The sequence below is a fragment of the Tyto alba genome, unplaced genomic scaffold (genome assembly GCF_018691265.1).
Source record: "Tyto alba isolate M040663 unplaced genomic scaffold, T.alba_DEE_v4.0 Super-Scaffold_39, whole genome shotgun sequence".
In the NCBI taxonomy this organism is placed as follows: Eukaryota; Metazoa; Chordata; class Aves; order Strigiformes; family Tytonidae; genus Tyto; species Tyto alba.
The window spans coordinates 8,085,669-8,097,680 of NW_024881314.1; the positions used below are offsets into that span (position 1 = coordinate 8,085,669).

A 12,012-nucleotide genomic window follows, 5' to 3' on the forward strand; every position below is an offset into this window, starting at 1 on the left:
TTCCGTGTTGCCAGGACTCATGCCTAGTTTGCTTCTACAGCTTCTTTTTCAGAGAGAGTGCGGAACATGTCTCCAGATGAGATTAAAATCCCTCCTGAGCCTCCTGGCAGATGTTCTAACCACTTGCAGGTTGGTATAAGTCCACTTTTTTTTCAAAAGGCTTGCAATTCAGTAGGGAAGAGGGATATTTGCGAACTCTGCTCAGTATTTTTCCACAAGTCAAAAATCCTGCATTAAAGCTGGGTTTTTACCACACTGAGTTTATGAATGCACTGTCTTAATGCTTTAGACTTTACAGCGGTTCTAGTTTAGGAGTCTCAAAGTAGCTTAAAGCTGTTTTCCAGTCGCTGTGGGTCACTTACGCTTTAAAATAGCTCTTGATTCCACCAGTGACATAGAAGCAATGTTTACTGTGAAGACTGCTATCCTCTTACCTCAGCAAATTCAGCTCCATAGGAAAGAACAAATCATTGTTTTTCTATAGAGGCCTAAGAATCCCCTAACTGGAATAGTTGAGACAGCATTAACTGGATTCCTTTTCCACCTACGTATCTCTAGATGATAAACATTTAGAGGGACAGCAAGTAACTTAGAGGCAGCAAAAGAAAACAAATGATGTTTTCTCTGGTGCACACCCAAACAACTACAGTAACCAATTTTGCAATAACCTTCTGTTTGGTTCTCTTCCTCCTGATGGAGGGCAAAGGAAAGAGCAGGGGCTGCTGTTTCCTACCACCCATTTGAGTTTTAACTGCAGTTATATGCCCAGTACGAGTAAAGAATCACTTCTGGAATGCTCTGTCAAGTAAGCTACTAGTGTGCAGTGGTGATTCATAATGATTCACTGTTCAGATCATGCTTTCTTCTCCTCACAGTGTACCTGGGCACACCCATTCCTCCTCTTGTGCTGTAGGAGGATTTTACTGTTCTGACATCAATGACTTAAGAGTGTGTTAGATCTGAGGAATGCACAGAGCTTGAGAGTAGACAGAATAAAGCAGATTTTCTTCCCCTTTGACAACAGTTTACTATGTTAAATCAAAGAAGAATTGTCCTCTGTTAGCAGGTCAAACCACATCTTAGAGCACTTTGAGCAAGGAGATGCAATTGTTCTTTAGAGATGCAAAATGTTCTAGGCTGTTCACTGTTGATTTGCTCTTTCCTTTTGTCAGATTCTTCCTCTGATATACTGTATCTTGAACTCTGGCAAAGGGACTATTTCTTATTATAAAGTTGATGGACTGTTTCCCCATCTGTGGACTTTGTGAACCCTATTGCTACCTCCATGGGGAGGGGATGAAAGGAAACACCCATTCAATCATTTCTATTCCTCAGATTCACCGTTTTGCTGTTGTTCTTCAAACCTCACGATGTGTGCACTGGATATGGATACTGTGTAATTTGTTCTTGTTAATTTTGTGAGGATCTGATGAAAATTTATATTATAAAGCTTTCTTTGAGGTTGATGAAATAGGAATTTTGTACTGGCTCTTAATAATCCTCTTTTATTCAGGCGTCAGCAAACTGTTAGACAACTGTCAATGCTGTGTTTGACTGTCATGAAGTGACTTACCCACAAGCTACAAAGGAAAATTGACTCAACTCATCCTGCAAGACTGAAGGCCTAGCCCTCTGGTCTTATTTTATATGCCTCTTGTACATGAGAAATTTGTGTCAAAAAGAAAAGGTGAAGGAAATCACGGAGAGTATTCTTACAGTAGTACCACTAAAGTTTGTTCCATCTGAAGGTTTCTGCTTTTGCTATCCCTTCAGCATCTCCAGGGTAACAATACTTTTAAGGTCTTTCACTACATTGATGAGGAAAAAAAAAAAATCGTGTTTATTTTTAAATCTTTCAGTCTTTCAGAGAGTAGACTTCTTGACATTTCCAGTCTGAGCCAGTTAAGTTGCATTTTGCAGGGGCTTGTGGCTTCAATAAGATATCCATAAACTTCATAACTACGTGAGAGATCTGCAGAGAAGCTGATTCCCTTGAACTGGCCACTTGTGCCCAAGCAGGGATTTACAAGTGCATTCGTTCTTCCCCAGAGCATCTGGCTGCCAGCAGATGCCACCATCAATGCCTGATGATCACATTGGGTTTAATTCTCCAGCAGAACTTGGCTCTGCTTATCCATAACCCGGCCATAGCCCTGAGCCCGGCCTTCTGTGCAGTGTAGCCCAGCAGCTGTTTTTCGGGTGCATGCCTGAGTCCAAAGGTGGGTGTGATGGTCACTGTAAGTTGTGGGAGAACCTTTGTGGAGGTTACCTGTCCCTCTGAGCTGGATTCTACTTCTCTACAGTCATAGCTATGAAGGGAAACAACAGACTGGGAAGGAGTGTGCACTACTGCCTCAAATGCAAATCTTTAATCACTGAAGCCTTCAGAAAGTGCAAAGATAGATTCCCTTACCCATCCAGACAGTTCATGAAGCTACTTTCTGACCTTAAAGGAGGGAATGTCTATATTAAGCAGTCTGCCAGGCTTTAGGGGAGGAGGTAGAATCCTTGCTCCATGCAAGGAGGTCACTGGTTTAGTTGGCTTCTGTCCACATGTACGCTTTTGATAGCTGGTGTGCTCCTCCTTTTTGAACTGGCTCACCCTGTAATCTTTCTCCCTTAGGATAAAATTCAAAAACTATATGAGAGGAAAATAAAAGAAGGCATGGATATGAACTACATCATTCAGAGGAAAAAGGAGTTCCGCAACCCCAGGTGAGCCACCATCTTTTCCTGTGTGACCAAAGCACTATGGAGCAAATTCCAAGAATTTTCCTCTTTATTGGAGTTGTAGCAGAAACAGGATCCTGAATAAGAAGTAGTACTGCTTAAAAAAAAATGAGAAAGACATAATTTGATTGTAGCTGAAACAGTAGAACTCTTGTGTTCTGTGAGTCAACCACTAGAGTTGGTCTGTTGATTAGATTTTAAATGTACAGGCTTTGGATGAAGTATTTTAGAAGATGTGTCTGTTCTGGGAGCTGGGAGATTAATTTGGGGGAAGTGGGCAATAATGTGGTTAATGATAGGCTGCATCCATCATAGCAAGCATAGCTTCCCAGGTTCTGTTTTTACTTTTGTAGTGAGAAGAGGTGACAACCTCTTTCTACGAACAAATCTGAAACACTTCTGTTTACTTCTAGCTCACTGTCTCTGTTCTTGTCTTTCCTTTGCAGCATCTATGAAAAGCTGATCCAGTTTTGTTCAATTGATGAACTCGGTACAAACTATCCAAAGGTGAGGTGCGGTCCTTCTCGCTGGCAAGGGTGAAAGATAACACAGGGCTGTAAGGTCTTACCTCAGACTTTCCTAAGGCAGTTTGTTTAAGAGGCCCTTTAAGGGAACTTTATTCTGATCCTCTGCATTGAAGCAAACATCTTTGTCTGGTACTGAGCCTCAGTGCCTCCAACTTTGCTATAATGATTCTGAATAAAAACTGCTGAAGTGTATAGATAGATATACATAAAACTCCTTGGGGAGGATAGAAGCTGAGCAGCAGGAAAATGCCAGCATCCTTTTGGCTTCAGAGCTGTTTCTTTGATCACAACAGAACGTGGTCCTATAACAGAAGGTCTGATGTCATCTTTGTGTTACTGGGATGCAAGAAAAAAATCAGAAATGAGTATCATCACTGAACAGAAGTATATAAAACATTTTTGAACTGGGTTTTGTGTATATGTGGAAATATCCCCAATCTGACATATTTTTTTTTCTTCAGGATATGTTCGATCCTCATGGCTGGTCAGAGGATTCGTATTATGAGGCACTAGGTAATTCCAGCAAGTCTTTTTCTTTTTTTGTCCTAACTTAGCTCTTTGTGTTTTGTAGTTAATTAACTGCTCTAGAGTCTTCACTCCCTTTATAAATGAGAAGTCATCACATGCTGCTCTTTAACTACTTCATTCTGGTTGGATGTGCCTGAATGTTATTGATGCTTCATCAGTCTGGAAAGCCTTTTCATTTAAATTGGTTCTTCAGTGTTTTCACGTCTCAAATCATTAATTTAGTGCAGTAATGCTTTGATTAAAAAGCAGTAGCTAGATTCATGGCAATTTAATTTTCTATACACCATTTGAAGTTTCTGACTGTTTATGATGGGAAATGTGTGAGTGTGAGAACATTAGATTTTTACTGTTCCTAGTGCTGCTTGTAACTTCTGATCTTTCTCAGCTAAAGCCCAGAAGATTGAAATGGACAAATTGGAGAAGGCTAAAAAGGAACGCACAAAGGTAGCTATTCAAAACCAAAAGAGATGGAGATCCAGAGTGTTTGTCTGCTTCTTGCTGAATTTCACTTTGTTGCTTTGCTTTTTCTTATGAACTGTACTCTGTGCTGATACTGTTTGGTTTTCCCTGGGTCTGTCCTTTCTTCTTGCATGTCTTTCTCCAAACTGCACAGATCAAGTTGTTTGCCCTTCCTGATAGGTCCATTTCTCTAAGTAGTTTTTTCCACTGGATTTCCTTCTGTTTTGTCAGTATTTTTAAACCAGACCTCTTAAAAGGGTATTCATTAAGCCAGACACAGGCAAGATAATGCATAAACAACAGCTTTTTTCTTAAATCTATGACATTTTGCCTAGTTACAGCTTAATTTCCTCACCGTATCTCATTGTGAGACAATATTTGCTTTCCATTCTCTTTGATATTGCCTTCTTGCATCTAATTTCCAGAAATATTTGGCCTATTTTAACTTTAACTGGTCATGTTGCAATATGTACATTCTTATGTACCCCTCAAAAAGAACACAGACAGGCTTTGGAAGATTTTAATCCTGTCCTTCTGTGCTGTTGCCTTTAAACTAGTGGCTGGCATTAGAAAACTGTCTAATGTTAGAAATTTCCATCTAACCTTGCAGAAGGCTCCTTCCATATTCAGTATGTGGAGTTATTTTTTTTCTTTCAGTGCATGCTCTGTCTTGCTACTTGTTTTGTTTCCTGCACAGTAACCCAGGTATCTGATTACGTCCTTGCCCATATCTGCAGTTTTGAAAATATGAGACTGCATGCTGTTGTAGCTCTTATTGCTAGGTTTCTTGCTATGATGCAATCACAGTAAATTGTGCAGGTAGGGACTTGTCTTGCACGTTTCTTAAAGCAAAAAGAACAGGAACTTCTAACTGTAAAAATAAAATTTTTAATGGCCAGGATCTATCCTTTCTGAGCTATATCAAATTCCTGTGCTTATGCCAGTTAACAAACACATTTTTATTGTATCTGACTTAAGAGCCGGGTTGCAGGAATCCTTCATGATCATGACTTCAGTACGCTTTGGCCTGAGGTCTTCATCTTTCTTCCTGCATGACAGTCAGCTCGGAGGCCAATGTCTTACATGACATTAAAGCTGTTCTTAAAAACATAAAGAAGTGATGTGGGTTAAAAAAAGACTGTGTATATTAACATTTTATTTTTATCTTCTCCCCTTTCTCCTGTGTGTCTCTCCTTTCCCAGATAGAATTTGTGACTGGCACTAAAAAGGGTACAACAACAAGTGCTGCTTCTACAACCACCACAACGGCCAGTACCACTGTGGGAGGTAAAGAACAGTTGTGACTGTACCTGCAGTAATGCTGGGATTAGTGCTTCCTGGAAACACTGAAGGCTTCTTATTGATTGTGTCTTTAATGTGTAGTGTTCCTTCCAGGAGTCTTTTCTCTAGTCCCTATATCCCATGGCTGTCCTTCTGCAATGAAAGCTGAGGAGACAGGTTGGGTAGTGGAGAGGTTTATTAGTGGGTCAAGAAGCCTACTGATATTTATGGTTGTAGGGTGTTCTTGGGACTGATATATCTCAAGGGATTTGGAAAGACTGAAAGTCTTTCGTTCTCCTGCCTATAGCCTGGCTTTTAAACTGGAAGGAAGGGAAAAAAAGCACTGGAGGCTGAGCATGCCCTGTGCCTGTTCCTGAGCAACTGAGATACGTGTGCTTCGTTAAAATTAAATATGCTTTGGGGCAGGGAGTGAACCTGTCTCCCATTTGGCTGGAGTTGAGGTGTAGAGTTTTACTTTTGAGGTCTTTCCTCCTCGACATTTACTGTAAGTGTATGCTGAAATTAATGTGAGGGAAAATTGTCTAGTCAAGCAGCGGTATATTAAGAGTTGACAGGGTGCTACAAAGGGGTTGGTGACCTTTAACGTAATGCTAATCCTCATTTGCTTCATCTAATCAAATTCACAGATGCCCAGAAGAGGAAGAGCAAGTGGGACTCAGCCATCCCTGTAACAACGATAGCTCAGCCCACCATCCTCACCACTACTGCAACACTGCCGGGGGTTGTCACAGTGACAACCAGCGCAAGTGGATCCAAAACTACAGTCATATCAGCTGTTGGCACCATTGTGAAAAAGGCAAAACAGTGACTGGTGTGCTGGGCCTGGATTTTTGGATTTAACTGTCATTGAAGCCATTGTTCTCGGAAGGGAGGGGTAGCTTTCGCCTTTGGTAAAAGATGACAAGATTCTTTGAAACAGACCACAGTTCCCTTTGGAAATAATGGGGGCAGGAGCAGGCATGCCAGCTGTGTGCCCACAGGAATGGACCTCTGCCGAAAAATGCCTCTGCCTCTTCTTGCTGTGGGAAGAACCACTCTCTGTGTGTTGTGCTGGAAGAAGGTGGTATGTGGAGTCAGCTTGTAAAAGTTAGCTTATTAAATTACGGTGTTAGGGTCTTACCCTACTTGCAAGTCTGTTTTTGGGGGGGGCAGGGGGGGAAAAAAAAAAAAGAAAAAAAAAAAATGCAGCAACAAAACAAACAGAAAACAAACCGGATAATTAGTGAAGGAATATCAGTATTACTCTAGTGTATTCCTGGTCATGCTCAAAGGCTGCTAACAGCTTGTGCTATTTCCCTCTCTCACATATGCTAACTCAGTTCCGAGGGAATTAAAGCAGAGACAATTGGTTAGTGTCCATCTTCAGATGTGTAGCAGAGGCTTGAAGCGATCTACACCTACAAATGTAGACTCACTCGTTGTTATAGTACTGACATCTGTACCTGTGCATATCTGTATAGATCTTGGAGACCACATGTTAAAAGAATTGAACCATTGAGGAAACTGTTGAAATAGTCTTATTACCGTCTTGTAGGGATGGAGATTTCTATGCAGAACTTGTAAGCTGTAGAGGTTTGATTTGTGAACTCATTTGCAGAGAACTCTTCCATGACCATGGAATGAGATTGGACAGCAGATAAGCAGAGGAGAGTGTCTGATCGTAATTGTGATATTGTCCATCTTTGTACTAGATAGTGATGTACTGTGAAAGGCACACATGGCAGTTACTGCTTGCTCCACTGTTGTGAAAAAGTATTTTCAGTTGAAAATTTTATTGTATAAATCTTCTTACCAGTGTAGCAAAATATTATTATAAAAATGGAAAAGTCTTTAAAAAAACCCTTGGCATCATTGATGTGTCTGCATTTCTCATCTTGGCGAGGGAGAATCTGTATCCATATGGTGCTCTGGGTTACAGAGACCATTAGGTGAGTGTGTAATAATTCCACGAGTGGAGGTGGCATGAAGGTTTTTTCACATTATGGATTTCTTTAAAATCTCAGGCTCCAGGAGAAAAAAAATGGGGCATTAAACTGATTTTGATTAGAAATACTTTTGTTGTAGAGGATGATCTGAAATATTTGGTAACTCAGCTGTTCTTAATGCTGATTTTCTCAAACTTGTTCCTGCATCTTTAAACTTCTTCAAAAGTTATCTTTCAGTAGTAGCACCTGGGTCTTTCATAAAACCTTCATTTACAGAGACCAGTCTTCTAAAAATGAGCTCAACAGCAAATGTGAAATGGTTTGTTCGTTGTTTTGAGTTGGGTGGAACAAATAACTTGAATGATTCCAGTTGTGTACAGAAACCAGGACTTTTTCTCCTTGTTTGCAGTGGTCACTCCAGATTATTTAAAAGGTCTTTAATTCTTAGATCATGATTTTCAGATTCAGTAATTTTTCCGTTTCCCATTGTTTTAAGTTAAATTTCTAGCCAGAGCCTGTTTTTTCTAGTGCGTAAGCAGTGATAGGAGAGAAGGCTGCTAGATCAATAAAAGTGCAAGCTGCTTAGAATTCAGTGTTACTTTTTCAGGTTTTTATATACTGTATGTCACTCCTGATCCAGGATTTGCATTTATGGAGACCTAAGGAAGAAATAAGATGTTGGTTTCATGATTTTAAATAATTTGAAAATGTGTTAAATGCTTTGTCTTGGCAGTCATGTTAGCTTTAAAAAAAAACCCATCTGTGTATATAGGAATGCTTATGGGGGAGAAACCAGGGGACTGATGAGATTGTAGCAATGGGAATGGGGGAGATGGTAGAATTGCCCTTTTTTTAAAAAAAAAAAAAAAAAAAAAAAGGCAATGAAATCTGAAATATTGAAAGGCATTAAAATAGCAAGATGGAAACATTTCTTCTGTTAAATTACTTTGCACTGGGCTTCTGACTTGATTCCTAACTCCATCCTCACCCTATGGAAAATGGTAACAGCTCCATTGGCTGAGGGGTATCTTCTGTCTGGGGACTGTTGCGTACTCTGCAGAGGACGGCACACCGCGGCTGAGGGGAAACACAAGCCATTAGGTAACTTTGCAGCTCTGTAAGGTGACTCTCCTGTCTAGAATGTCTTACACAATTCCAGCCCGTTTAAAACTTGTATGGTAGAAATACCTATTTTAAAGCCCTGCTGAACAACACCTGGATGCAGGTGTACTATGAGGGTGTAAAACTGCAGCAAAGTGGGCACCAGCCATTGCAGTTTCCCTTCGACTACAGATGATGGCAAACTGGGTACCAGAAGGATCACTGCAATTGTCTACTCCTGTGAATAGGAGTGGGAGGTGCATCTGGGCTTCTAGAACAACATTCCTCTAATGAGTATCCTTAATACCTGGGCTGTGAGCAAGTCTGAAGCTGAGCGAGATTAAGTATCTCAATGGGATGTGTGCCAGTACATGGAAATGCAGCCTGGTGCCAGAGGTAGCAGCCAGCCTTGTGCATCCCCTTCCTCTGTCCTGTCTAGAACTGTAACTAGTGGGAGAGTCTGAGACTATGTTAATTTAACTAAATTTACACATTCATTAAGTGTAATGGAAAAGATTTTGTGCCTTTTGTAAGAACTGACTTTCTTTTGCCTCATGTCTTACGAGTCCTTGTAAAGTTGGATCAGAAGTGGTCACTCTGTCTCCTGACAGGCACACAAAACACCCTTGAAGAGGTATTTTTTCTCAGCCTGTTGACACTAGCGATGTGAAACTTCTTCCTGACTCTTGCTTCTGCTCAGTTTCTCTAGTAATTTGGAAAGACTGTCTTCCGTGGAAGTCAATAACTACATCTGACTTATAATTTAGTAAAAGTAGTTCTTTATCCTAACCAGGAACAACTGTGCTAGATGAATTAGCTTTGATTACAAGGAAATATTATTTATACACTCAGTTAAGCATGTCAGCACTTATATCTTTGTATGCCCTACTGTATCAGGGAGAGGAGTAGCAAATGAAAGTGTGTGTGTGAATTTATTTTTTTGAAAGCAGCTATCAGAATGCAGCTGAACATGAACCAGAGGAATAGGTTTGCAGGAAGAGAAAAAGGACTTGATTAAAAAATAAATAAAACCGGAAAATGCCACGTGTAGCTGTGAATATGAAGCTGAGCTCCAGCCTACTTGGCACCTGGCACACGGCAGCCCCTGAAGTTCTTGGGGATGAATCATTTAGCTACAGAAGCTACTGAACATTGTTTAAGTGCAAGTATCTTATTCATATCACGTATCCTGGCACCCCACCCCTTCCTCTTCGTGCACCCTCTTCTTGCTCTGCAGTATCCATAGTCATTCCAAACCTCTGGATTTCTCTACAGATTTACAACCAGAGGTAAGACACGCTGCTCGTTTAGCTCCTGCCTTGGTGCAGCAGGCAGGGAGAGACACTGCCCAGTGACTGGAGCAATGGGGAAATGCTGAGCAGCAGGGTTTGATGATGCTACATAGGGGGATAAGGAGGAAACTTCCTAAAACTAGCTCTGCAGAAGCGTGCTGAGCAGAGATGGCTGTGAGGCGCCTGGAGCAGCAGTTTTCAAACTCTTGCAGTAACAGGCTTCTGCAAGAGACCTGCCTGAACTGGGCTGCGCTCTGGCACCTAGCTCCTGAACTCATGACTTGAGTATTTGCTGTCCACAGTGGAGAAAGCAACTTAAAACATGCATGACTTGTTTGGGTTTTTTTTTTTCCTCTCTCCAAAAAGTTGGGAGTGGAGAAGCCAACCATTGTGTAACAAACTTGCAGCCAGTATAATAGCTCCCTGCTCTTGTTTATCTTGTGTGTTGCTATCAGAAGTAATAGACGGATACACAGGTTGGAAACTACAGTTCTAGGAAAAAGCCTCTTTCCTACCTTTGAGAACGTGATCGTACAGGTTGGTGCCTTGCACTCGGCTGTGGTCAGCCAGAGCACCATAAGGAAGGTGGAGGGAGCTTCAGGCGTGCAAGAGCGATGTCCTGAGGGAAAAGAATGCTTTTCTGGCCCGGGAAGCTGCAGCCTGAAGCCCTGGAACGTGAGGTTTGACTAGCTTGCTTGTTAAAAATCTGTATGGCTGCGATCATACCAGGGCTGTGTGGTGGCTGCTGAGTGCAGGAGGGCTGGAGGGAGCTGCTGAGCGTTTAAGTGCCTGTGTTTCAAATAGCCCTTAAGAACTGCAAGCAGCAGCCAAGCTGCACTAATGCAAACTCACAGCTTACACAGCTAAAAGGTTCTTTATGCTGCTGCTGCAGTAGTGATTGCTCAGGCTGCACTTATGACTCCTAAAAGCTGTAGATACTCATTCTTACCTCTCCTCCCAAGGGGAGACCAACTGTACCCAGGAGAATAAAACCAGTCCCATTTCATTATTCCTTAGTCTGAGAATTACAGGTTTATGCTCCTTGAAAACCATGGGGTTTCTCTCCGCTTACCATCTTTTTAAGCTTAAGTGTCTCCTAGCTTGAGTAGGCTTGTTTTAACTGAAACTCCACGTTGGAGTCTGTGAGTGTCTGCCACACTGAGCTACTCAGTGGAGGGAGGAGAGCTGCCATAATGAAGTCATCCTTGGCAGAGTTGGTTCTCCTCTTGCCTTCCCTTCTGAAGTCTCTTTTCCCAACTCCATGCCCTGAGGTGTTGATTTTCTTTCCTATTTGCTTGTTGTGATTTAGAGATCTGCCTGCCTTTGATGCTGCTGTGGGAAGGGATTTTGTGTGTTCAGGACTTGCTTTTTATTTTATGTCTCACTGGGTGCTGCCTAACTGAAGGAGCAGGTGGGGAGGGGCAGCCCTTGCCAGCCCCACCTCAAACTGTAAAATGGGAGCACCTGAAGCTATGTTTTAGTTGGATTGCTGCTGTACTGTCTGTTTTATGAGAGTTATGTACTGAGACAAAAAAAAAAAAAAAAGTCTTCGTTGCCAAGGCTTTGGGCTGTGCCAAGGCTTTGCTGATGACACAGTCAGCTCTAGCAGCGTGAAGGTGATTGCTTCAGCCAAAGTCTGCCCAGCCCACACCTGCAGCAGCTCCTTTCCAGCTCTTCATCATGGCAGGGGAGAAGAAGTTGTAACTTCTGTGAAGCCCTTCAAACAGGTCATCTTTGCAATGTGCCCGGAAAGTTATCAAAGGGTATGGGCTGCTCCCGCCTGTTAAATGGTGTGAACCCAGGAAAGCCCAGAGCTGCTACCTCCGGAGAGAGAGAGATGCTCTTCAGCATAAATAAATAAATTGTTGTTGAGGTGCAAGACCCATGCAGGGGCAATGAGGTTCCACCACAAATCTCCTGGTTTCCTTTTCGGAAACATTTATACCAGCATATTCATGCATTGCTCTTACAGAGCAGTTTTCCATCTCCAAGCCTTGCCATGCGCTGCTGTTCCTCTGATTGTTTATATTTAACTTCCTTCCTTTTGTTCTAAGCGAGAACCATGGACACCAATGACTTCCAATATTTAGTCTTTGTTTATCTGGAACTTGTCTTTGGCTGGGGCTGGGCTTGTGCTTTTGGTTGCCA

The 12,012-nt window shown here is 41.9% G+C and overlaps 2 protein-coding genes across 5 annotated transcripts in view; both read left to right on the forward strand.

The window, feature by feature from the left end:
• The window catches only part of LOC104368460 (SAP30 binding protein), a 30,697-nt gene extending 24,007 nt beyond the window's left edge, over window positions 1-6,690 (forward strand). For all 4 annotated transcript variants that reach the window (XM_042802303.1, XM_042802305.1, XM_042802306.1 and 1 more), the window contains 7 exons: window positions 41-129; window positions 2,624-2,715; window positions 3,177-3,237; window positions 3,719-3,770; window positions 4,171-4,229; window positions 5,447-5,531; window positions 6,173-6,690. In XM_042802303.1, the coding sequence (XP_042658237.1) occupies window positions 41-129; window positions 2,624-2,715; window positions 3,177-3,237; window positions 3,719-3,770; window positions 4,171-4,229; window positions 5,447-5,531; window positions 6,173-6,354 (620 nt within the window). In that variant the 3' untranslated portion in view covers window positions 6,355-6,690. The remainder of the gene's footprint in view (window positions 1-40; window positions 130-2,623; window positions 2,716-3,176; window positions 3,238-3,718; window positions 3,771-4,170; window positions 4,230-5,446; window positions 5,532-6,172) is intronic.
• Window positions 6,691-10,311: 3,621 nt separating this feature from the next.
• The window catches only part of ITGB4 (integrin subunit beta 4), a 36,200-nt gene continuing 34,499 nt past the window's right edge, over window positions 10,312-12,012 (forward strand). Inside the window, exon 1 of the mRNA XM_033002372.2 lies at window positions 10,312-10,401. The gene's annotated coding sequence lies outside the window, so the exon portion shown is untranslated. The remainder of the gene's footprint in view (window positions 10,402-12,012) is intronic.